We start from the raw sequence: 26,911 nt of genomic DNA on the forward strand, positions 1-26,911 counted from the left end.
AAACCAAGATGGTGAACTTAAGGCTCAAAACTGTAGTTCATGAATCAATAGATGACCCGTTACATACTCATTTTGCATGCAACAGAGGGCTGATATTGGCCTCTTATGAAAATTACTGAACTTCAGTTGTGAAAAAATTCAGTTGTGATTTTTTCGGAATTCAAGGACAATCCTGCTATGAAACAAGTAAAGAGGGCTTTTAAACATTTCAAGCGACACTTCCTGTTTTCTGTTTGGTATATATTGTTGATAATTTAGTAATGGATTATTTTAAGGGGCCTTTAATTTACCAATGATTCCCTTTAATTTCATTGGAGAGAACTATGCAGTTATATATTTTTTTTACATGAACAATGAGGAAACTATGATCCTCACTCACAATCTCAATTCAAAAGTACATATTGTTTCATAATGGGTGTGGTATTCACGCTGTACATGTTGAATTGCTCGGCGGTTGCATTCTCAGCGGCGCTGCTCGGACTAACAGAGCCGGGCTGGACGTGTGCCTGTATGCAGCTGCAAACAGAAGCACCGCGGCCTCATCCTGGACATTTCACCAAAGTTATTATGAAATTATTCAGCCGTAACGGACCAGTAAAATAAAACATTTGTGTCCAAGAAATATGGACCTTTAGACCAGCTCGATGTTACAGATGAAATATGAAGAAACAATGAGCAAGAGGCCGTGAGGAGAGACGGAGAAGAGCAGACAGAGAGTGATAGCATCAAACTGCAGGACAACGAGGACAAGGACACATTGATGAACTGACTGTGTGTGTGTGTGTGTGTGTGTGTGTGTGTGTGTGCGTGTGTGTGTGTGTGTGTGTGTGTGTGTGCGACTGGTGGTGGTGAGTACAGATAGAGCTGTCAAGATGGTGATTTACTGATAGAGAGAGAGGGGGAGGACTGCTGAAGGGGAATCAATAAGAAGGAAACCGTGAAGGAAAAGAAAGAGAGAGATGGAAGAAAGGAAAAGGGAGGGGCACAGAAGGAAGGAAAAAGGTTGGACAGAGCGGAAGCGAAGAGGGAAGGGGAGGGCGAGGAGAAAAGGAAGGAGGAGAGAAGAAAGGGGAGGGAGGTGGACAGAGGGCAAGGGAGGGAGGGTGAGGAAGGAAAAATGGAAGGTAAGGATTTAGGAGAGAAAAAGGAAGATGAGTGAAAAAGGAATTCATAAATAAGTAAGGAAAGAATGAGTCCAGAGTTTACGTCATGTTGCTCTACTTGACTGCTCTGGTTACAGCTGAGGACACTCGAGACAGGTCCTGTCCTGTAACTTTGTTTTCGAGCATCGTTATGGACAGCTTTAGGTAAGTTATGTACATTTTTCTGCCAGAAATCTACAAAAAAAGTCACATCGTAAATGAAAGGATTCAGTAATCATCCAGCAGAATGTGTCATTCAGACCTTCGTATTGAGAAATGAAATGTTTTACCTTGAGCAAATTAAAAGGCAGCTCAGGAGTGAGAGGCCTGTGTGCGGCAGCAGCTTGAGACCCATCACGTACATGTATTCTATCCATTTTCATCTGGAATGCACAAAGAAAAGAACGTCTTTTTTGATGGACTATAAAACACCGTAAAAGAGCAGATATCTCATTGATGAGGGGATTCTTCTCGTATCAGATCCTCTCGAAAAAGCAACTTTCCCCTGCCGGTGCAAACAGTTTCTGCTCATTGAAACCTGCGCAGCACGTATGTGATCAGCTGTTGAGAATTGTTGTTGTCTGTCTGAGAATTAACTAGGACGTTCACAAATGATTTTTACTTTTCTGCCTACCTGATTTATTATTATTGTACTCTTTCTTTTTGAACAACGGGTCTATAAACTTTTCTTTGGGACAGAGTCTTCTTGCCTCTCGAGGAGGAGCAACAACCAGCATCCAGCCTGTTGATTTCAACAGGAAACTTGCAGAACGCAGAACTGATCATTTCAAATATGAAACATGCCAACAGCAAAAAGGATTCAGAGGCTCTTAGAGCAGAGGGAGCTGTTAGGAGGAGGACACGCTGTATATCTGCCTACAGCCCTGTGCTTATCGATACTGCTTCTTCTTCAATCAATGTGTGTTGTCCTGTTATTAGAGTAAGAAAAGCTCTGATGTATTGCTTTCATGTAAAGTGTTCTCAATGTGTTTGCTCTGCCTGGTTGGGAACAGATCCAGAGGAGGTTTTTGAAAGCTGATGTTCTCTGATCAGAGTTTTCCTGAAGGAGAGACTGAGGCTGTGAGGGTTTAAAAGCAAAGTGTGATAATCAAAAAAGAGCATCTGCTGCCCTTCAAAGTCGACTTTGTGACGGGACTCCGGCGTGTTCTCAGCCTCTGTTCAGACTTTCCAGGAAACACGCAGACGCTGAACGCCGTCTTTGACCGAAACAAACTGCTTCTCTGATCAGGATGAAAGACTCTTTTAGCATCAAAGAAGAGAGGAGAGGCTGCCGGCGTCTGAGCCTGTCACGAGATTATACCAAATATAAAGTCATAAAAACAAAGAACACAGCAGGTTGATGTGGCTTTGGCAGACACGGTGAGTTATCCTGCAGAGCAAAGCGCTCCGGGTCGGAGGTTAAACTCGAACACGTCTGACAAAACTAATTACAAACGTGAATAAATAGATCAGCTCCAAACATGAATAAATGAATAAGTAGATAAAAGCATGAGAATACATACACAACTTCAAGTCCCTCCATGCTTGCTGCCACAACATGGTTTTGACACTAACACCGTGCTGAGAAAGGCATTACTGGAGCCAGATGTGGGTCCGACCCACTGGAAAACCGTTTGAATGTCTGAGAATCGTGAAATGTTCTCGTCCATGTGGGAGAGATGAGCAGCGTCTGTTTGCTCCTACGCATGTTTAATGCTACCTCCATTAAACATGCAGGTAGCATTGCGCGGCCCCCGGTTGGGAGCCACTGTACTGGCTGTCTGCTTGTTGTCTGGAGCTGACCAGGTGTGCCACCTTTTACATTACATGTGGTCATGTCATGGATTGTTATGATAAAATATTTATGTATAGCCGCTTTATGTTCACATGAAGCCTGAGGCAGGACGTGGAGTCTGCTGTACCGCTAGCTTACGAAGAAACAGCCTTGTTGTGTGGGGCCTCGGGCCCTGAGTCAGATCTGTTTTGCTCAGATGCATTGATCGGTTTTGATCCCGTGTGAGATGAGATGTTTCTTTACCTCCAGAATTCCTTATTTATTTATTTTGTTTTGATTTATTGTATCATATTGTGAGTATGGCACATCACATCATCATCTGTGTTTGCTTGCAGCTCCGTTGTCAGGTCACATAATGAAGAGTATTTGCATCAATAAATAACCGTGCTATTGGGGATGTTGGGTATGTTTTTTTTTTTTGTGCTTCCGTCTAACCTCTTGTCATCTCCTCTCCTCTTCTAGCCTCAGATGCCTACTCATCTTCCTCCCCCTCCTCCTCCTCGCCCAGTGTCGGAGGCTTCACAGACTTCACTTTCAGCCAACAGCCTCAAGACACGGTGACGGTACGGGGTGGTGTGCTGCAGCTCGACTGCAAGGCGCAGTCCGACGCAGCGGCGGGACCTCCCGCCATCACATGGCGCAAGGACGGCGTGCTGCTGAGCACGGTGGTGGACGAGCGGCGGCAGCTGCTAGCTAACGGCTCGCTGCTAGTGCAGAACGTTGTGCACTCGCGGCATCACCGACCCGACGAGGGCGAATACCAGTGCCTCGCCACGCTGGACGGACTGGGTAGTATCGTTAGCCGGACCGCCAGGGTAACTGTGGCCGGTAAGTTGCAGCACTATACCGCACACATTATGTGGTCTTAACAGTGCATGCAGGAAGCTGTTTATAGTTTTAACACAACTTTCAGAACTAAATCCTACTATTAAATAATAATAATAACAAACTCCACCTCACCTATGGTGTCCCACAGGGCTCTTCTTTCTGGCCCTGAATAGTTTTGCTACCACAATAAGGCTAAAATATGATCTGGGATGGTCCAAACAGAACAAACACAATCCAAACACAAGGTCCACTTGAGGTCCCGGGTGGCACCCCTGGTTCTGTACAAACCTTGTAAGCATGAGTTTACGATCATGGTTAAATCAAGATGTTCACAGCCAAAATGCTAAACGTAAAGCTTAAATACCGGAGACCTTAAACTAGTTTGTAACATCACAGCCGCTACGTCCACTTCTGTTTATCCAGAATGGAGGGGAGAAGGAAAGGAGATTCCTCTCTTTAGGATAATGTTTCCATGACACCTTGACCTGTCCTTGGCACTGTCAATGGCAACACACACACACACACACACACACACACACACACACACACACACACACACACACACACACACACACACACACACACATTTGATATTGCTCAGCTTCTTCCATCAATTTTACTGTCTGTATTTATTTAATAGAACTAAAGTAATTCACCTATAATGTAATTTAGTAAGTGGAGTGTGGCTTGAGATCAATACAGTTTATGGAAGACATTAATACAGACAGAGGCAAAGAGGCTTAAGTACATCCCCAACAGTGAGCACGCTCTACACTGGAGGACAATATGACAGCTCAGATTTTTAGAGACTTTTAAATTGATATACAATTTGAGAAAGGAAAAATCTTTACAGTGCGAAAGATGAACCTGAGAAGCATCTAACAGTGTCACCCATCAACAGCCCTATGATGAACACTGCTACTCCAGAATATCAATTAAGTTTATAAAATGCAAGTTTTGAATATTTTTACTCATTTAGTAATCGTTCAACAGCAAGATTCTTATGTCCAAAAATTAGAAGTGATTCTTTAAACTGCATATTCAGCGCAATCAACAGTTCAGAGGTTTAATTTTACAATGAGATGAAACAGGAAGAAGCTTAACGTCCTCACAGTGGAGAAACATATAGGACGTGCATCGCCAAACGAGTCCTCTCTATAGACACACAAGAATGTTTCACGTAAAGATGTTTGAAATTTAAAACGCCGTAATCATTTATCTGGACTAACATTATCTCTGTTCAGACTGAAAAGCTGCAGCCTTTCAGCGTGAGGTCAGAGAGTTTGTCATTCAGGCTGATAGAAAGAAGAATTATAGCCTAACCAACATGCTGATTACTTCTGAGACTCTGATAACGAGGTTCACACACACACACACACACACACACACACACACACACACACACACACACACACACACACACACACACACACTGTCTTTGTCACAGTGTGTGTATCGGCTGTTTGTCTCTTTTGCTCACTCAGCTCTTTGTGTTTGAGGGTTTGAGGTCTCTGATGTGATTCTCATGCTCCCAGTCAGTGAGAGCGATAAAATAGACCAGCAGCTCACTGAGAGAGAGAGAGAGAGAGAGAGAGAGAGAGAGAGAGAGAGAGAGAGAGAGAGAGAGAGAGAGAGAGAGAGAGAGAGGTTTCTGTCGTTCAGAGCTTTACCTCCCACCATCATTTAACGCTTGTCCACTGCAGCACCAGAAGGGACAGTTTGGGTTTGAAACACAAACTTGATGTTTAGAATAGTTTCACTGCTTTAACTCGCCGTCAGAGAGCTTCTACAGTTTTACAGCCGAGCTTCTACAGACCGAGCGGAATCGTGTTTTAAATTTAAACACGCACACAGACACACACACAAATAATTCATCCAGATGCCTGTATTACATTAAAATATGAATCAGTTCTGCCTGCGTGTAATTTCTCATAAACACACACTCATACCCACACACACACATACACATTACAAGGCAAAATGCCAATGAACAGCAGAAGCTTAAAAATTCAATTAGCAGCCTGATGCGTGTGTGTGTGTGTGTGTGTGTGTGTGTGTGTGTGTGTGTGTGTGTGTGTGTGAAAGAGAGTGTTCGGATACGACTGTAAACTGGAAATTAATTAGAAACACTGAACACTCAGATTGATAAATAGAGAGAGAGAGAGAGAGAGAGAGAGAGAGAGAGAGAAGAGAGAGAGAGAGAGAGAGAGAGAGAGAGAGAGAGAGAGAGAGAGAGAGAGAGAGAGAAGAAAAACTGGAAGAATAAAGAGAGAGAAGCAGAGCGGAGTGAGCAAGAGACTATTGAAGAATGAGCAGAGGGAGAGAGAACAAAGAGGAATAGAAAGAGACGGCAGCTAAAGAATGAGAGACAGATTGAGAGAGAGAAAAGAAAAGACTGAACAGTTCAAAGCAAGACAAAGATAAGATTGTGAGGATAAAGAAGAGGAAGAGAGAAAGAGAGAGAGATAATACAGCATAATAGACAATTCAAATGTAAACGTCATTAAATTCATCTTTAATTCCACATGTCCATTGATAGAAGGACAACACATCATTAAACAACAGTTGAATGAGTTGTTTTGTCAATAAAACTTTGAATGATATACCTTTACCAGACGGAAATGAGACAACAACAAAGAAGGAGTCTGAAACAAGGTCTGACAATATCTTTGAAGCTTTTCAGAGATGGAGAGAAAACCGTTGATGATGGTGATAGTGATAGATGGGGTTAGCTCACGGCTAAAACACCTCCTGACACGCTCTGATGACATCATTGCCACCGCAGCAGGTCACTAGTACATACTACATGTTACTGTATGAAGGACGAGGTATATGAGTGAATGATTAGTAGTAGCATTCAAATGGAGACAGAGACAGTTTGGCCAATCAGCCCGAGACTCTCAGAGGATTTGGACGGATCCCAAATCAAGGAGGTTGAGGAGGAGCGGGTTCGACCCACAGAAGCAGATAATAATCATTCTCAAGGCGACGATTGAGAGTAAGAACGTCCCCGAGTCCCTACACGCCGCCCTCGCCTGTTTACTGTGATTTGCATGTAATTATCCGTTCCAGTTATTTCGGTCCGATTATCTAATGAGGATGAAAACAGCAGCCAGACAACAGGCTTCAACAGAAGAAGTCACAGAGTGTGTGTTTTGGTTCAGAGGTTCAGGCACGTTGAGTTCAGGGTTTAAGTTTCTTCTGTTTCTTCTTCTATTTCTGTTTCTTCTTCTTCTTCTTCTTCTGCTTCTTCTTGAAGCTGAATTTCTTTCTTCATCGCTCATCTACTCCGCCATCCTGATGGTTTGATCCCTTTCTTCCTCCTTACGGATTTTTCCGACGTGCTGCTGTCCTTTTTTTTTTATTTCATGAGGCTGTTCAAGCTGTAAGATAGTCAGTGAATATGTTCTCAGATCAATGTAAAGAAACACCATGCATTCTAATAAAAAAAAACTACAATCGTGCTAGTAAGTGGCATGTAAGCTACATTTGTTTTATGTAATATTCAGGTTTCAAATTGTTCAAAAACCTCAGCAATCAGTCGAGATAATTCCACCTTCTTCCAGATAAATGTAACTTTGTTTTAGGAATTCTAAATGCTCTGTGGAAGCTCTGGGCTTTTGCCCAGAAGTATAATGCTCTGTCCACATCCAACGCGAACGTAATTTCAGATGATTTGCAAGAGTTTGATCGTGGGTTAATTTGGGTTTAATTGCTACACTGTGTCACGCAAATCTGTCGTGTTGCTGTGTTGCGAGTTAAAATGATTTAAACTTGCATGATTACTCAAATAGAGGCAAACACCTTCATACAGACATTACAAGCACTCACTTCTGGGAGCAAACAACAGAGGCTATATATATATATATATATATATATATATATATATATATATATATATATATATATATATATATATATATATATATATATAAAGATAGATTTATGGGTTGACATTGACTTTGAAAGAGTTGGAGGTTTTCAGAACCAGACCTGTTGAGGTTATATTTGAGGGTGAGGCCTCTAGGAATGAAAGTCCCCACAAGTGACAAAAATAAGAGTGTGTGTTTTGTGAGTGTGTGTTTGTGTGTGTGCGGCTGCAGGCAGCAGCAGGATCCACAGAGAAACAGACAGCAGCAGGACTTATATAAGACACACAAACTAAGTTCACATCAGCGTTGCCGTCGCCTCTGACCGCGTGATGTCACGGCGGCTCAAGTCCTCTGCACGCACAAACCTGCATCCAGCGGCGGTTCGTCGTGGCGACTCCAGAGTCAGACGGAAGCTTTTTTTAACGTTACAGAACAGAAAGTTAGCGTCCGTGTCAGAGTTTGCGTTTGCGGTTTGTGTGTCGAGGTAAAACAGAAGAAACAGGAACTGATTTGAACCAGAAAACAAAATAACAAACTTACAAACTGCATTTGTTTTTCTGTCCACTTCCTGGATGAAAAGTCCACATGAGGATTTGTACGCTGACAGATTTTAAGGATTCTTAGGACTTGGGAAAATGTTTTTTTTCCCCACTAAGCAAACTGCAGTGTTCTTTCTCCAAAATAAAATGTAGTTTTCTAGAACCAAAAGAAAAAAACTACCCAGAGTAATATGAGAAGATCAATGTCAATTTAATTTATCTGAAATATGGCGGTAGTGTAATACTTGACAAAAGTACAGATGATTTTCAAATTTATTTAAGAACAATAAACATGTTTCAAGTAAGACACCAGAGAGAGGAAACAATTCACTACATAACATAATTATTTGATTGAGAGATATTTTATTAGATTTACTCAACTTTAGTATACAAATGAGCAGAATCCTAGGTACGTAGGAGTTGAGCAATGAAGCTGATGTACAAATGGACATTTACTCATTATTCTAGATTGTTATTATGTAGAAAGAACCCGGCTGTTTGCACTATTTTGTTCTGGGGCAATAGGCTGAAAGAGGCTGTGCAGTTTGTTAATAGCAAGGGACTGAGTTGTGTTTTTGCAAAATTTGATATTCATAAAAACAAAACCACACTCAAAATATTTCACATCCAACTTTTCCGCTCATAAAACTTACAATATTTTCAAGTTGTCGCACCGCTTGTCAATGTCACACTTGATCGAGGTAGCTAATCAAATACTTCACTATGGACTTCCTGTTCTCGGTAGATGTGATAGGAACGGGCATTGATATTAGTGATTTTAAATCACAATGAACTATATTGTTTACCTCCATCCATCAATTTTTACCCACTCATCGAGCCTCGGGTCGCGGTGGCAGCACACCCAGCAGACCGACTCAGGCTTCCCTCTCACCCGCTACATTTTCCAGCTGATTCTGGGAGACCCCGAGGCGTTCCCAGGCCAGCCGAGAGATATAATCCCTCCAGCGTGTTCTGGGTCTTCTCCGGGGCCTCTTCCCAGTTGGACGTGCCTGAAAAAACCTCTAAAGAGAGGCGTCCAGGAGGCATCCGGATTAGATGCCCGAACCACCTCAGCTGACTCCTTTCGATGCGGAGGAGTAGCGGCTCAACTCAAAGCTCCCTCCTGATGTCCGAGCTCCTTTCCCCATCTCTAATTTTGTCCGCTTGTATCCGCAACCTTGTTTTTTCGGTCATTACGCAGAGTTCATGACCATAGGTGAGGGTTGGAACGTAGACCGACCAGTAAATGGAGAGCTTCGCCTTCTGACTCAGCTCCCTCTTCACCAAGACGGACCGGTACAGCGCCTGTTTTACTGCTGCAGCTGCACCGATCCGCCTGTCGATCTCCTGCTCCACATTACCCTCACTTGTGAACAAGACCCCGAGATACTTGAACTCCTTCACTTGGGGCAGGCATTTTGTCCCCACCTGGAGGGAGCAATCCACTGGTTTCCGGCAGAGAACCATGGCCTCAGATTTGGAGGCGCTAACTCTCATCCCTGCCGCTTCACACTTGGCTGCAAAATGCCCCAGCGAATGCTGCAGGTCACGGCGGAACCTCACGGAGGCAAACAGGACTACATCATCTGCAAACAGCAGAGAGGCGATCCTAAGGCCCCTGAACCGGATTTCCTCCGCTCCTCGGCTGCACCTAGAAATCCTGTCCATGAAAGTCATGAACAGGACCGGTGATAAAGGGCACCCATCGGGAATGTGTCTGACTTATTACCAAGGATACGAACGCAACTCTTACTACAGGCGTACAGAGACCGGATAGCCCGTGCCAACAGGTCCGGCACCCCATATTCCCGCAGCACCCCCACAAAACCCCCCAAGGGACCCGGTCAACAGCCTTCGCCAAGTCCACAAAGCACATGTAGACTAGTTGGGCAAACTCCCAGGACCCCTCCAGTAGTCTTGCAAGGGTAAAGAGCTGGTCCACTTTCAACGACCGGGACAGAATCCGTACTGCTCTTCTTGAATCCGAGGTTGGACAGGTGGTCAGAGCCTCCTTTCCAGCACCCTGGCATAAGCTTTTCCCAGGAGGCTGAGCAGTGTGATACCATGATAGTTTGAGCACACTCTCCGGTCCCCATTCTTAAAGATGGGAACCACCACCCCGGTCTGCCGGTCCATGGGCACTGTTTCCGGCCCTCATGCGACACTGAAAAGGCGTCTCAACCAACACAGCCCAACATTGACCAGCGCTTTCATCATCTCAGGGTGGATCTCATTCACCCCCGGCGCCTTTCCACCAAGGAGCTCGTTAACTACCTTAGTGACCTCTGCCAGGGATATGGGTGCACCCACCGCAAAGTCTTCCCCTCCCCAGGGGACATGTTGGCCGGGTTTAGGAGTTCCTCAAAGTGCTCTTTTCACCGCCCGATGATGTCCCCAGTCAGCAGTTCCTCTCCCCTGCTGAGAACAGTCTAGCGTAGGCCCTGCTTTTTCTTCCTGATCCGTCGGATGGTTTGCCAGAACCTCTTTGAGGCCAACCGAAAGTCCTTCTCCATGGCCTCCCCGAACTGTAACTCCCTAACCCTAACCCATGCCCAAGTTTTAGCATCCGCGACTGCAGCCTTCTTGGTCTGCTGGTACCCGTCAGCTTCTTCAGGAGACCTTTGGGCCAACCAGGCCCGGAAGGCCTCCTTCTTCAGCTTGACGGCTTCCCTCACCCCCAGTGTCCACCACCAGGTTCTTGGTTTGCTGCTGCGACAGGCACTGATGACCTTCGGACGACAGCTCCTGGCGGCCGCATCCACAATAGAGGCTTTGAATAAGGTCCACTTGGATTCCATGTCCCCAACCTCCCTCAGGATGCGTAAAAAGTTCATCCGGAGGTGGGAGTTGAAGACCTTCGGACAGGATCCTCAGCCAGACATTCCCAGTTCACCCTCACGACACGTTTGGGCTTGCCAGGTCTTTCCTGCCGTCTCCCCCGCCATCTGATCCAATTCACCACCAGGTAGTGATCAGTTGACAGCTCTGCTCCTCTCTTCACCTGAGTGTCCAAGACATACGGCCCGAGATCAGATGATACGATTACAAAGTCGATCATCGATCTCCGGCCTAAGGTGTTCTGGTACTAAGTACATTTATGAGCCACCTTTTGTTCGAACATGATGTTTGTTATGGCCAAACCATGGCTAGCACAGAAGTCCAACAACTGAACACTGTTTAGGTTCAGATCGGGCAAGCTGTTCCTCCCAATCACCTTCCGCCAGGTTTCTCTGTCATTGGCCACATAACCGTTGAACTATAGAGTCGGCAGGAGGCGCCCTCTCCAGGACCCCCTCCGACAGACTTCAAGAAGGCCGGATACTCCAAGCTGCTGTTCGGTGCATAAGCACAAACAACAGTCAGAACCTTACTCCCCGCAACCTAGAGGTGCAGGGAGGCAACCCTCCCCTGCGAGGTAACTATAGACCCTGTGCCGTACTTCATGAAGGTTTTTTGAACCGCTCTTAGTCTGGGCTCTCCCCGGAGACCTGTTTGCTTTGGGAGACCCTACCAGGGGCTGACGCCCTGGACAACATAGCTCCCAGGATCACTGAGCCACTCAAACTCCTCTACCATGTTATGGTGACAATTCGGGGAGGATTATTGTTTACCTCCTCCTTCTCATTAAACAGCAGAGCAGCAGTGAGAGCTTGATCTGTGCATTGAGTACATTTTTCGCATGGACTACTGCTTTACCAGCTGCAAGCTGTTTTGTTCGACTAATGACTATACTAACAATTGTACTAACAGCTATACTGCCAGCAGTACTAATAACAGTTCTTACAACAGTACTAACAGCTTCTGACGAGTCTGGAAGTCGATGCAAATTTCGTAACTTGACTTTGCATTACAAGTACGTTAATTGGCTATGTAAACTGAAGCAAAGGGGCTTTATCTTAAAAGTGTGGTAAGATGCTAATGTTAGCTTAAATGGGAATGGCTAAGGTTACGCGACTGCTAGATTTCAGCCTTTACATGTGCCTTTTGAGAAAGAAAAAAATCAGCTAATTCATGTGTACACTCTCACACTGAGAGCATATTTACATCTTATTTCTTCCATAGTTCTGAAGATTGAACATAAATAAAGGTCTATGGAAACATCAATACGCTTCACCATACGACTGCAGTCCGCTAACTGCTAACAGCAGTACTGACAGAAGTACTACAATTAGCAATGACAGCAGTAGTTTTTGTACAAGTAGCCTGGAGCAGTAGTGGTTGCAGTAATACCATTTTGTGACTGCACATGTCGTCGACCAAACTGGTTTTCCCCTCTGGAGATTAATACAATAATTGAATCATAATCTACATGCTGTAAATATTCTTTGCCACCCTCCACGAGCAGTGACCCTGCGGAGTGTTGTTGTCTTTACAGCACAGGAGTACCAGGGGGACAGATAAACTCTTGTTTTTTCATGAATACTATTAGCCAAGTATTGATTACGTCCCCTTTGATCGAGCAGAGACCTCCCCGAAAAGGAGCCCGTCCCAGACAAATCTTTGGACTTTTTGATCTCAATGCTATCACAGGGTTCAGGAGGCAGGAATTACAGAATGTACCCTGAAAATATTCCAATTCAACAATTTGAACTCGTTTAGACTCCACTGTCAAAGTTTTGGGACAACATCAACACGGAAAATAAAATAACCTTCTCTTGATTGAATTCCTGACATTCCTGCAGAGTGTAGTTAATGCTCGAGGCCCGGGAGCCGTGTTGGAGTGAAAACAGAAGCAGGCGTGAGCTTCAGATGATAGAATGACCGGGCTGTGCATGAGTGCGGCTGGTGTCAGCGTGTGTTTACGTGGCTACAGGCAGCTTGTTGTTGAAGTGAATCTAATCAGACAGGAAACGGCGTGCGTTGTGTGTCCGAAACACAGCGGGCTGGACACTGCCTGTCAACACGGTCCCCAGCTCTCTGCTTTTCTGTCTGACTTTCGTCTGTCCTCCCGTTGTTCAAAGTCCAGCTCTGTCTCTCTCTTACATCCACACCCGCTGGGCCTCACCCCCCTTCCTTGTCCATATCATTTTCTTCTTCTTGTAGACCTGAAAAAGCTTTACAGTCAGATTACTTCTTCCTCTCCCCTGCTGCTGCTGTGTGTCCTGTGTGACACAGACGCTCCATTAGTACTAACAGCAGTACTGACACAGTGCTAACAGCAGTAATACCAAGAGTATTAACAACAGTACAGCACTACTAAGAGCAATATCAACAACAGCATTAACAACAATAATAGTAGCAGTACAAACAACAATAGTAACAACAATAGCAAAAACAACTATACAACAGTACTAAGAGGAGTACTAACAAAAGTATTAACGTAGTACGCACAACAGTAACAATGGCAATGACAGTGGTAGTTTCTGTTAATGTACAAGTAGCCTGTGAAGCAGTCATTGCTTCAGTTCATTTCAGTACAGTAACAACATCACAGTCCAGGTCACTGCAGTACAGTTCTGTAACCATTCAGCTCAGTTCAGCCATCTTAGTTCACAACAGTCACCGACAGTTCAGATCACTTACTATGAGTAAGTGTTCAGCTTAGTAGAGAAGCATTTAGTACAGTTCAGTGGAGTACAGTTCGGCATCGCCTCTGCATAAGTAAAGTGAAGATAACAAGAAATGAGTCTGTGGAAGGAGTCAAAGAACCAGCAAAATAATAAGTATTTTTTACACAGAGAATTCTATCAACCCTCCAGTTGTCTGTTAATAATCTCTCCCTCCCACGTTCCTTTCCAGGTCCACTGAAGGTGGTCGTGCCCACTGAGTCTGTTTCCTCGTACCTCGGCGATACCGCCCTGCTGCGCTGTGAGGTCTCGGGGGACCCTACGCCCATCATCCGCTGGCAGAAGAACCGGGAGGAGCTACCGCTGACCTTTGACTCCGACTCTCGCCTGGCGGTGCTGCCGTCCGGCTCCCTGCAGGTCAGCCGCGTTCAACCACCAGACTCAGCTACGTACCGTTGTCTGGCCGACAACCCCGGCAGCACCAGGACGGGGACGGACGCCGAGCTCCGAGTCCTACCAGGTAAATGATCCAACAGGGATGTACTTGTGATGATTTAACTGTATTTGAGTACATATTTGAGTTATTTGTTGAATCTTGTACCACGTTCCACTTCTTCTCCTGCTTTTATCTACTGACATGAAAAGAGTCTACATTTTTCTGCCTTGAGTTCTGCCTTTTCCTACATTTAAAATTGGGTAGGTATGGGATTCGAGCGGTGGCGGGACGTGGATTTTGTCACTACACTTTAAAACAGAGGTGCAATCTGATTGGACAAAGAGTGTTAAGCAGAGCCTCAAAGGCAACAGCAAACAGAAAAGTCTTGAATCTAGATTTAAAGGAGCTGACTGTCTCAGCAGACATGCAGCTTTCAGGGACCTTGTTCCAGATATGTGAAGCAGAAAAGCTGAACGCTGCTTCTCTATGTTAACATGATAACACACTTTGTTGTTTTTCATAATCTGAGCAGGTGGAAGCATGTAGATGTTGAACAGAAGAGGCCCCAGTAGGGCTGTGCGGTATGGGCTAAAATTCATATCACGGTATTTTGTAAGATTCTGGCAGTTTTACGGTATACCACCGTATTACACAAACAGTTTGTAACACTAATAATTATACATTCATAAAATTACAAAGTCGAATTGCATGCTGGTTATAGCTTGCACACAAACAACTGAAAGAGTACATATTACTGTATTGGAATTGAGTAAACGGCCTGTGGCTCAAAAGTTAAATAAAAATCTTAAATTATAAATTTGAAAAATTAACTTTTCCCCCGTCAAACTGCTGTAACATTACTGTGAATAAATAATAAACTAATAAATACTCACTTATTAGATCTTCATAACCTCTATAGAGAAATCGGAGCCAGCAAATCATTTAAAAAAGCCCTGCCGAGAGCAGGCTGCTGATGACCGATGAGCCCTGTCGGCAGGAGTCGTCAGCGCTCATCAGTCCCGCTAGCAGAACGTCAAACCGTCGGTAACTCTTTAAGTCGGCTGATTCTTGACAAATTGACAACAGATTTAAAAGTTAAACAACTAACTTTTTGCCTAAAACATTCTAAAATTACATTAGTAATACAGTAGTATTCAGTGGATGTACTCTTTCAGTTTTGATTTCTCATCTGCCATTGTTCCCCATTTGCTGGTGCCAAAATGCATTCTGGGATATTGAGAAATGGTCACAGACAGGAAGACACGCCACACAAACAGCTGTTCGCGGCCAGGTGAGGCAACTCGCCTGTCCCAGCAAGCAGCTGTGTAATTTTGCACCATGACTGAACTTAAAAAGCTGACAGGTCAGTGGCGTCGCTGTGCAGAGCAACAACGGGTGTCATGTCTAAGCACCGGTATGACGGTATATAAAAATTCATACCACATGGAATTCTAAAACCGATGTACCGGTTGAACCGGCATACTGCACAGCCCTATGCCCCAGTATTGAGCCTTGGGGAGGTCATCTTAGTTAGCTCTGATGTGTAATTAGCAACCGACACAAAGTACGGTCGGTCCGTCAAGTAAGATTCAAACCAGTTAACTGCTGCGCCAGAGCGCAAGCGAGTCCTACCCAGACTTTCAGTCTGTCCAGTAGCATGTCATGATCGACTTATGCTGTGGTCATGCGAAACACAAAACGATTTTTCGCATCCTACTGCCCGCCGGAAAATTTGTGTCTTCGCGACCTGTCGAGTCTGTGCATTGACTTTGCATATAATCTGATCGTGCGTCAAAATCGTGTCGCGTTTGGGGTGAACACAGCATAAGTCTGAAGTTCTGCCACTGTCTGTGTTTAAGTGGATGTCATTAAAACCCTTAACAAGAGCATTTTCAGTACTGTGGTGCTGACGAAACAGTTCAGAAGAGGCTCCAGTATTGAGCCGTGGGGAACACCACATGTCATCCTAGTCAGCTCTGTTGGGTAATTAGCTACCGACATAAAGTATTGTCGGTTGTTCAAGTAGGAAATAAACGAGTTAAGTGCTGCGCCAGAGAGTCCTACCCAGACTTTCAGTCTGTCTCGTAGTATGTCATGATCGACCGTGTCGAATGCAGCGCTGAGATCCAATAACACTAAGACTAAAGTTCTACCACTGTCTGTGTTTGAATGGATGTTGTTGAAAACATTTACCATTATGTTACTTTAAAAGGGGAGGTTTAATATTAGCCTATAGTTTTTTTAATATGTTAGTCTCTAAAATAGCCTTCTTTAGGAGTGGTTCAATAACTGCAGTTTTTAATGCTTGTGGGAAGACACCTGAGAGAAGGGATGTGTTTACGATTTGTAAAAGATTATTGGTCATGCAGAGTGGAATATTTTTGAAAAAATGTGTTGGTAGAACATCCAAGCAGCAGGAGGAGGTTTTCAGATGTTGTATAATGTCTTTGAGGCTTCTTTGGTTAATTGAATGAAATTGTGTCATTATATTTGAATATTTTGATGCTATTTAAAGATGGAGATAACACATATCCTGTGGTTGGTGTGGAGCCACCAACTGCTTGTCTAATTTTCTGAATTTTGTCAGCAAAATAGGAGGCAAATGGATTTCATGCCCAGGTGGATTTGAGCGTAGCAGTTACCGACCCTGGAGTGTTTGCCTTGCATTTATGAGTTCTCAATGATAATTGCGAAGTCTCTCTTTATAGATATTACAGTGAACCTGAAGATTTGCTCAGCTTTCCGACTCTTTTTTCTATTCGGACCAGCATGGCATTTCTCCAGGGGATTTGTTCTTACCCGAGACAACCTTCACCTTTGTGGTGCAATGGCATCAATAAAATTTTGAACTTTAGAATTGAAGCCATCTACAAGCTCATTGACTGAGATGCAAGAGAGGGCTGGCGGACAGGAGAACTTCTGAGTAAGTAGTTCACTGGTGGTTTCAGTGATGTAACGCTTTGTCGAGTACAGTTATACCTTTCATTTTATTGAGGAACAATTTTTGTTCATATTATCCCTGTGCTAAACGTCTCATTTTAAAATGAAATGTGATTCAATATAAAGAGTTTACTGTGATTTTAATCATACTTATACATACTTCTGAGAGGAAACTCGACTCAATCTGCAGGGAGTCCGTCCTCCGCTGATGTTCAATTACACAAGTTCATACACTGTCCACTTCATCGCTGGTATTACAGCTAAGTTTAGCTTTCTCTTTCCTGGTTAAACACCACTTTGACTCAATCTCATGAAGTGTTACTGCGCCGCATCCCAACGGGGGTCTCTGCAGCCGGAGCGTCGACCTTCAGAGGGATAATCACATGTACTTTGCATTTTGAATGCCACCGAGTCTCTTTTTCAAAGCCGCTGCCCCACATCCACCTCACACAGAGCTGAAAACATGTTTCAACAGTTAATCCTTGTCCGAGTCAAAGTGTAGGAGGAAAACAAGAGCCATAGATTACCTGAAAACTCTCCTGGCTGTTATCAAACAGAATGCAAAATACATCAATTCATTTATTTTACAATGTCAAAGTAAACAAAAAGGAGAAAAGAACTTTTTATTTGGAGGCGCCTTTCAAGTCACCCAAGGTTGCCTTACAATAAAATAATACAGTATAAAAGATAAAAGCATGAAAGATAGAAACAACAGTAAAACAGAGCATCAATATAAAAACAAGTGAACTGCAAAGGGACCAGTTATGAAGTTTAAAAAAACTATATGTATATAAATGATAATGATAATAAATAATCAATGAAACTGTTCATTTTAAATTAAGAAAGAGTTAGATTTAATGAAGTGTGTATATATATATATATATATATATATATATATATATATATATATATATATATATATATATATATATATATATATATATATACACACACACACACACATATATATATATATATATATATATATATATATATATATATATATATATATATATATATATATATATATATATATATATATGTAAAACAAATTATAACAGATAATGCTGAGTCCTGCTGCCTTCAGTCTTTGTGCTAAGCAAGGCTAAACATGTTCTCGACAAATCTGTTTGACTCAGTGGAGACAACAGGAGGATTTCACCAAACATTGTAGTTTTGCTTGTTCATCAGGCTTTAGAGGAATTTTTAAACCGGTCTCAAACGTATAAGCCAAAGAGTTCCCTGTGGTTCCAGCTTAAGCTCGTTTTAATGCATCAGATGGATTCAGTTTTAATGATTCTGTCTCCAAAAAAGCTTTTATTAACGGTGACTATCTAAAGTTTTTATCAGACGGACCCATCAGGGGCCTGAGGGTGAGAGGGGAGAGATTATCAAATGGCAACATATGGTTCTTGTGTGCCATCTCCAGTTAATACATCCCTGTCCTACTTTCTGCTCTGTGTCTGTACAATTGTGAGTCAGTCTGGATGAGGCCTTAATGCAAAGCAAAGATGTAGCGTAAAGCTTGTGTAGTTTAGCAGCAGCTGTAACCATCAGCTGTCAGATGCAGCAGAATGCAACCACATGACGTGGTCACTGAAGAGTTGTGATTGGTCCTTTCTCTTACATTTGGACCTCGTCAAGGTTTTGGGCGGACATGAAACTCTTCTAGGTAAATCATTTGTAGAAAAACAACTGTTTAATGGGCGGCGTCCAATGGTGACAAAATCCTCCTACCAGCAGGTCTAAAACTCTAAAACCAACAATACTCAGTACAAAGTATGAAAACAATAAAAGGAATTGTTACGTAGCTTCACCTCAAGTCGGTCTCAAAACAGCACAACGTTCACACTTTGTGTCCCTATCCTTCCACCTCAGCGCAAAGAAACACTGTGGAAAAGCAAAGATGGAGTTATACACATCAACTTAACTCAGACTTCACGAATACACAACATGTATTATAAATATTTTCCCCTATTAGCTTATGTTGTCATGTTCCAGCTCCTGTCTCCTGTCTGTCTCCTGCTGCCTTGCTTTCTGTAGCAGGTCGCTGGCCAGCTTCACACACGCTCCTTAACGCTCTTTAACCATCACATCTCACCTCCGTCGTTCTCGATGTCTCTCTCTCTTTCTTCTGTTTCCTCTCTCTCCGCTGGTTGAACACGTGACGCCTGCTAGCGGCTTCTGTCCTGCTCACTCTGCGCGATCAGCTGTTAAACTCTACAGCTACTGATAGTTAGTCAGGACTTCCAGGACAACTGTGCTTGCAATTATTATAGTTTTATCCCCGGTATATCAAGATCACGACGCTCATTTTCTTGTGATAATTTATGTTGATTCTTGAGAAAAACACAAAGCAGATTATTTAGAGAATCAGATCAGACCTCCATGTTGTAATCCAATGTGAGGGAAGAGGATAACCAGCTGCTGCGTGTGATTGTTAGCGAAGCACTGACAGCAGCCATGTTAGTTGTTTACCTTCATGGTGATCATTCTTGGCAGTGGCTTTGGAGGGAGGTCTGTTGCAGACTTGGTAACTAAATCTCGCTAGATTCAGCATCTTTTAGAGCTAGTGCTGTTTGCTCCTTTCATCAGAAAAGAGTTGTCAACACCAGACTGGGTTTTTTGTCTAGAAGAAATTAAGGATGCCGTCACTTGTTCTTCAAGATAGCTTTCTAATCAACAATAGGTACGTTTCCAGTTTTTAAAAGAACATTATGCATTCACTACGAGATGAGACACAAACAGAATAAGAAAAGAGAAGAGTAGCAGGACCTTCCTGTTGGCGTGTGCAGAGCAAAAAGAATCACCAGAGACCGTAAAGTGAAGTGAAGGAAAGGTTAGAAAACATGATGAATGGTCCAGGATTTGTGTTTGAGTCATCTTAAAGAGACAGGTCACCTTTATGTCAACACTTTAGAGGGACACAGTTCTGAAAAAGAATAGGAATCACAGAAAAAAACATTGGTGTGTGTGTGTGTGTGTGTGTGTGTGTGTGTGTGTGTGTGTGTGTGTGTGTGTGTGTGTGTGTGTTCGAAACTGTGCGCTGTCTCTCATTTCTCATTGTGATGCGAGCGCCGTCGCTGTGTCTTCTGATTTGCTGACGGCCTTCTTCGGCGGCGTGTCCGTGAAAACATTAAAGTAGTCACGCTGGCGTTCAGTGATTATCTCTGTGATCCCTCGCTCTTTACTCTGCTGTGACCAACCAAAGAAAAGATGAACACAATCTGCTGTGTGGACTCTTCTCCTGCTTCTTCTTCTTCTTTTGTCTCCTCGTGTTCACTGCTCACTTTTCCGCTTACGATCTTGTTTTCTGTTTCTGTCGTTCTTTTGTTGCTGCATCCAGAGGTCGTACAGCTTTACTCCGTATTTATTCTGTTTGAATCTCACAGATCTGTCCATGCTGCAGGAAAAACACTTGATGGTCTCGTGAAAACCATTGAATTTTGATAGTTGGAATTAAGGAGTTGTTGAATGTAATGTAAAATTAACATTTATATGAAACTAAATAACCTTTAAAATTGAAGCAGCCATTGATAAATAGTTGGCCAGAAAACATTAAATAAGATATTCAAAGCTTAAAATTTATACATGACACAAATTATGTACCATGTGAAATATAACATTGATTCAAAAAATATTTTAAGATACTGTAGGTATTTAAACAAATATTAATTATAATGGTACTAACAATTTAATGCCAATGAATTATAGCTTTTTAAAAATGTCATGTAGTAACATTTTGATAAAGATATTTATTTTAATTAAAATCAATGTTTTGGAAACATCATAATGTAATGCTTTTATTTTCTTTATTTAATTACTATCAGCTCAATCAGGCAGAATAAATGTGGTGGAATGACTCAATGCTCAATGAGGATGAGTACGGGTTTACCAGAGTATTCTGTGGGTGTGTGTGTGTGTGTGTCAGTGCCGTGGGGCGTTATGATGTAACTTCCTGTCCCCTGAAGGAAATCGTCTCGTCCTTCTTCGCAAAACCCACCAGCCCTCGGGCCAACCCGAGGGGGGACGCAACCTGACCCACCTTAAGTGTGTGTGTTTGTATGTCTGTGTGTGTCTGTCAGTTTTTTCTAGATGATATCTGATAGAAAATCGCTGTCTGAAAACATGAAAACTTAAAGAAGGAGGTAGGTAGATCAGAGGTAGGATGATTCAAACATGTACAGGTTTGTCCATCAGAGGAGGCCGTGTGGCTTCAACTCCAGTTGCAGTTGATTTCTTAGCCTTTGTTACCCGGCTCCTTCTTGTGCTTTCACTGCATTTCATACACTGGGACGTTTTGTGCCATGGATAGCTTCCTCAACTTGAGGAGGATCTCAGGGAAATGAGGGTCTGCTGCACAGACCCTGTCGATCTCCCGCTGCATCTTACCGTCACTCGTGATCAAGACCCCAAGATACGAGACCTCCTTTTCTTGGGGTAGGCACTTTCTCCGGGGTATAGCACCCGCCCCCGATGCCTATCCCTGTGGCTGCTCCATGTTGCTGAGGTCTGGCCACCAGACACTTGCCGGCAAGCCCCCCTGCTGACTCTGGCTGCGGTTTCCCTGGTCCGGCAGAGATAGCTGAAGTCTGTGGGTTGAAATCCATCAAGGTTTTTTAAACCGCTCTTAGTCTGGGTCTCTCCCCCGAGACTTGTTTGCCTTGGGAGATCCTACCAGGAGCTGATGCCCCGGATAACATAGCTCCCAGGATCATTGAGCCACTCCAACTCATCCACCACATTAAAGTGGCGATTCACAGAGGAAAGCAACGTGGACCAACAGAGTATTATGTCATGAGGCCTTTCTTGGGCTCCAGGGATTGATATGTTGGTTGGTGAGCCCGCGACTAAAAATATTGCAACACTTATCGGATGGATTGTCACCAGTAACCTCACTGTTCATGCCTAAATGTTCCCAAAAACCCTTGTTCATACATTTAGCCGTTCAAAGCTTAAGATACAGTTTTTTGACGATTTTTTTCTATCTAACTGCTTGTTTGTTTTTTACAAGCTGCCCCGTGGCTTTCCAGAGCTGGCAACTGTAGACTCTTAGTCATGTTTAAGTAATGGTTGACCAGCTCCATAGAGGTGCATTAGCAATAGTAAAATGGTTGTTGCTGTGGTTGTGTTTGTGGAAGTAGTCCCTGCACCTCCTGTCCAGAAATCTCCCAGCAATCTGTTTTCTTGTGTGCATGTAAGCATACATATATATATATATATATATATATATATATATATATATATATATATATATATATATATACAGGCTTTTCAGCATGTAGGACAGCGACCACATCCGCCTTCCCCACCAGTTTTTAAAACATACAGCCAATTTTTTATTAGATTGACCATTTTCAGTAACCTATATGCTTATTAAACAAGCTGGAACTCATTTTATATAACCACAGTTTACAAGTTATTTAAAGAAAGACGATGCGTGTGAGCTGGCTGCCTGTTGGGATTATGTTACAGTACACAAGCAGAGAAAAGACATGCTGGACCTCAGTGGTATTCTTGTGTCTGAATGAAACCAAATCCCTGCAATTGTCTTTTAATGAGCTGTTCAGCATCACATACGACTCAGAATACAAACCCTGTTTCAGATTCTCACTTCCTCCTCTCTCTGTCTCTCTCTCTCTCAGAGCCCGGGGTGAGCAGGAACCTCCAGTTCCTCCAGCGTCCATCCAGTGGAACGGCTCTGCTGGGAACCGATGCCGTGCTGGAATGTTCTGCTTCCGGATACCCGACTCCCTTCATCCAGTGGAGGAGAGGAGAGGAACTGATCCAGAGCTGGTCTGTTCATATTGCACGTTGGCCAAACACAATACATGTCTAACCCACCTGATAACCTGCAGTATCAACTAGTTTAGCCCAGTAGAAACCCACATGCACCCAACGTGGCCTGATCATTGATATAGGGCCAGCGGTTGTATATTACATTGTCGGTAAATGCCATGAAAAGACCAAAACCAACAATAAATGTATCTGATGAACACGTACTGTGCGTCCATTATCATCACATGATCCATTCTATTACCTGCAACCACGTAAACAATAACAAATTCCCAAAAATTCATGCATGGTTAGATGGCGATGTCCTTTATTTTATATTGATTAATATTTTTACTGGTACAGCCATTTGCAGCCTACAGCAGCAACTTCTGACCAAACTACGCTGTAGCCGAGTGAGTTCGCTGTAAAGCAGTTGATGGGAAAACTCCAAATCAGCATTATTTGATTACAATTAAGCTCAAAATGTACTGGACAATTCAATGGAAACGCAACGCTAATGTTGCTCTCGGTGAGAAGTTCCTTCATCACTATGAAAGCAGACACACATTTAACACGTGCATCATCCGCCTGTCAAAAAAACACACTACAGCACAAAATGTGCATTGATACACAACTAAAAATGCACTATTTCAAGAGGAATATTTGTATATTTATCCGGACTTATCTTTTAACTATGAAAGCTAACTTGAAAAAAAAGAAATAATGTGCTCAAACAAATCTACCTCACTCTTCCTTCCTCTGCAGGAATAAGAAGTACTCTCTGCTGGTGGGCAGTAATCTGATCATCAGGAGTGTCACTGACGACGACTCTGGCAGTTACAGCTGCACAGCCGCCAACAAGAATCACAACATCACCGCAAACACGGAGCTGAGTGTACTCGGTGAGCCCACGTGCACACTTTTTTTGGCGCATTTTTGCTTTTATGTTGATCGTGACGGTAGAGAGATGATAGGGAAAGAGGGAAGAGAGAGACGATGCAACAAAGGTCCCCAGCTGGCGGATGTTTCGATTTCATGGATGATGTAATAAATAATGATGTAATAAATAATAAACCCCACCCCCCTCCCACCTCCCGCTAATATGCCCTAAAGCTAATTCTAACATACGAAAAAAGTAAATAAACCTGACCGGAAACAGTAAGCAGCCTGACCTCCCCAAATAATAAAATGAATTCCAAAAAATAAGAAAATAGAATAAGAAAAGTCCGCTGCCACTCTCAGCCAGAATCCCACCCAGCATCAAAATGCTGTCATGAAATATAAAATGGGAGCGGTCTGTTTGCTTCAGGAGGTTTTCATGAATATCATATGTTTGTATTTATTGTCTGACTGCTCCCCAGCTGCTGCTGGATTCACAGTGATGGTGCTTGTGTGTTCAGGTGTGTTCTGAAAACAGCCCTCCACTGAGGGCGGGTGGTGTTGTCGTATGGCTTCAGCTATCAGAGACGCATGAAATACGCTTCCTCTGTCCTTAATGGGCGTGGTCTCTGCATGATGTCTATAGTTCTTAGGCGAACATAAGATATTGACACAGATTAAGATTAAGCATTACAGAAGTTAGTCAGCCATGGCTTTCGCCTTCCATGGTTGTCAGATTCCACGAGACTCTGCTGCGAGGGAGAAAGGTCTAGAACACATTTGTCAGATTGCTCAGAAGATATTTCACTCAGGAGAGACCAGTCGGATAAAGATTGGAAGATGTATGCAAAAATAAATGACAGGCTTAGGCGTCCAGGAGTATGGTCTTCTGACTGAGCTTACGCGAGAGCCTCGTATGACTTGTGCAAATAAGTCCAATATTTGCTTTGGTGACGATAGGCCGAAGAGAACAAATCGTAAGCTGTGTTCACAACTCCCATTGGAGTTCATAGATTCAGGATTTGGCTTTATTCCCCTAAAGCTGCGGGTCAGTGTTGAAACCCACCTGACACAAAAACAAGAAACTGACTCTTACTGGGTCAGTTTCTTGTTTTTGTCTCTGGCTATGGATTCTGGGTGTTGTTGAGGTTCAGCTTGTTTGCTCATGGACTCCTTTTGCAGAGGCCCTCTTCATTTACACTCCAGATAGAAAACTTTCTGAAAGGTATCGAGCGGCTTGAGTAACACGGCTATTTGTTTTTTTGCCTTAAGTTTGCTAATTTTGACATCTCCATCTTGGATTTTGGCTGTCCACATCTTGGGTTTTTGCAACCAGTGATGTAATGACCATATTTTATGAGTTACGTCGTGGTCGGGCCGCTGTATACGGCTTTGGTAGCGATCTGTCAATCACAAGGTAGTTCCGCCCTAAAGCCTCCCCTGCTTTATGGTCTCTAAATGACCATCATTTACTAAATGGACATCATGCTGTATTGAAGAAGACTTTAAACTCGAGATTGAGACATAAACTCATGTTTACAACGTTCACTGAGAGAATCGCCCCCTGCTGGTCAGTAGAAATAATGCACCTACGTATTGCCTGGTCACCGTCATGCCAGTTTGATAGCAAATCTAACAGTGATGGTGACAAAATGCTGGATTCATTCATTCATTGAACGAGCTGATCGAAGTAAACATCTGTTTGCATCTTTTAAATTGATGGATGAACTTGATTCTACTGTCATTATTTGTTGCATTACTGTGGTCAGTGAAGTCGTGTTAAATCATATAAAGAGCATATACGAGTTATAATATGATTTACTAATATTTTATCTTCTGTAGGTTCCCAAATTGATATCCAAGGCTCATCCCTTATTTTATTTTATTTTACCATTAATGAAAGGGTATTTCCTTTCTCTTTTCTCTTCTGCGAGCAGATAGTTGAAATCAAACAGAAGCAGCTGTTGTTTGTTTGACTCAAGAGAAAATCTGCAAATTAACCTTGGGGTGTTTTCAGCCTCCTTGCAGCTGGGCCTCATCTCCGTCCTTTCATGTCTTTGTCTCGGCGTCCCCTCGGAGTCCGTCCCTGTGTTTCACATCACATTCATATTCTGTTTACACTCTGCTCTCACCAGTCGCCGTCTGCAAACATCACACGATGTTTACAATAAACAGCAGGCGTCTGTGTTCTCTTTCTGACATGTTGAATCAGTGCCACCGACGTCTGTGACGATCGTGAGATCGTTTAGTGTTCTTAAACTCACTCCATGTTTCTAGAAGGCATTACAACATTGCATTTTTTTATTCAAATGGAATTAACAATGTAACAAGAAACACAGGCAAACACAGGAGCACTGAAGAGCTGATCTTATTCCCTGTGTGTCCCCAACCCAAGCCCTTCAGACCTGAACCCTTTACAAACTATTTCCCCCCAGAAGATATGTTCCCATCAAGAGAGACGCTGTGTGCTTTCATGCAGAAGGAATTGCAGCGTCAATGCTAGCTATATATATATATATATATTTATATATATATATATATATATATATATACATATACACACATATATATATATATATATATATATATATATATATATATATATATATATATATATATATATATATATATATATATATATATATAATATATTTCTCTGTCAAGATTAAAACTAGCTTTTTACTTAAATTTCCCACGATGTTCTCTGCAGTGGCACGAGTGCTCACATGGACATGTTTACAGCTGGAAGCAGCCTCTAGTCAATAAAGAAAACCAATACATCCAAACAATATGTCATATTTAATAAAGATGCATAGCTTTTGATCAATCTGACACTGGGAGAGGGACGTGTCCATGTGGACACGTTTCACAATCCCTCTGAGTTCATTATTTATAATTAGCTTTCATCCTGTTCGTGTCCTGCATCAACGGAGCACTTGTGTTATATTTTGGTTTTGTTTGTAGTCATGTTTTCTTTGACAAAACTGGTGAAGTAGCATTGTTTTGTTTGGTTCCTTAACCGTGTGTTGCAATGGTTGATAACTACAAACCGTGTCTGGGAGGACGTACCTTTCTCTCTCAACGAACCTCCTTCATTATCTTGATGAGTTGACAGGCATCCAGAGACGTGCTGGATATGTGAGGTATCCATACAGCTGCGAAAGCAAAATATAAACGAGTGAAAAGAAGCGTTTTCCA

General features: G+C 42.9%; 1 protein-coding gene across 1 annotated transcript in view; it reads left to right on the forward strand.

Annotated features, from left to right (window-relative positions):
• The window catches only part of dcc (DCC netrin 1 receptor), a 205,214-nt gene that overhangs the window by 60,113 nt on the left and 118,190 nt on the right, over positions 1-26,911 (forward strand). Inside the window, exons 2-5 of the mRNA XM_068574751.1 lie at positions 3,400-3,765; positions 13,916-14,203; positions 22,705-22,855; positions 23,600-23,736. Coding sequence (XP_068430852.1) covers positions 3,400-3,765; positions 13,916-14,203; positions 22,705-22,855; positions 23,600-23,736 — 942 coding nt within the window. The remainder of the gene's footprint in view (positions 1-3,399; positions 3,766-13,915; positions 14,204-22,704; positions 22,856-23,599; positions 23,737-26,911) is intronic.

This window comes from Clinocottus analis, unplaced genomic scaffold (genome assembly GCF_023055335.1).
Source record: "Clinocottus analis isolate CAN_PGR_092001 unplaced genomic scaffold, fCliAna1.0.p SCAF_13, whole genome shotgun sequence".
Classification (NCBI taxonomy): Eukaryota; Metazoa; Chordata; class Actinopteri; order Perciformes; family Cottidae; genus Clinocottus; species Clinocottus analis.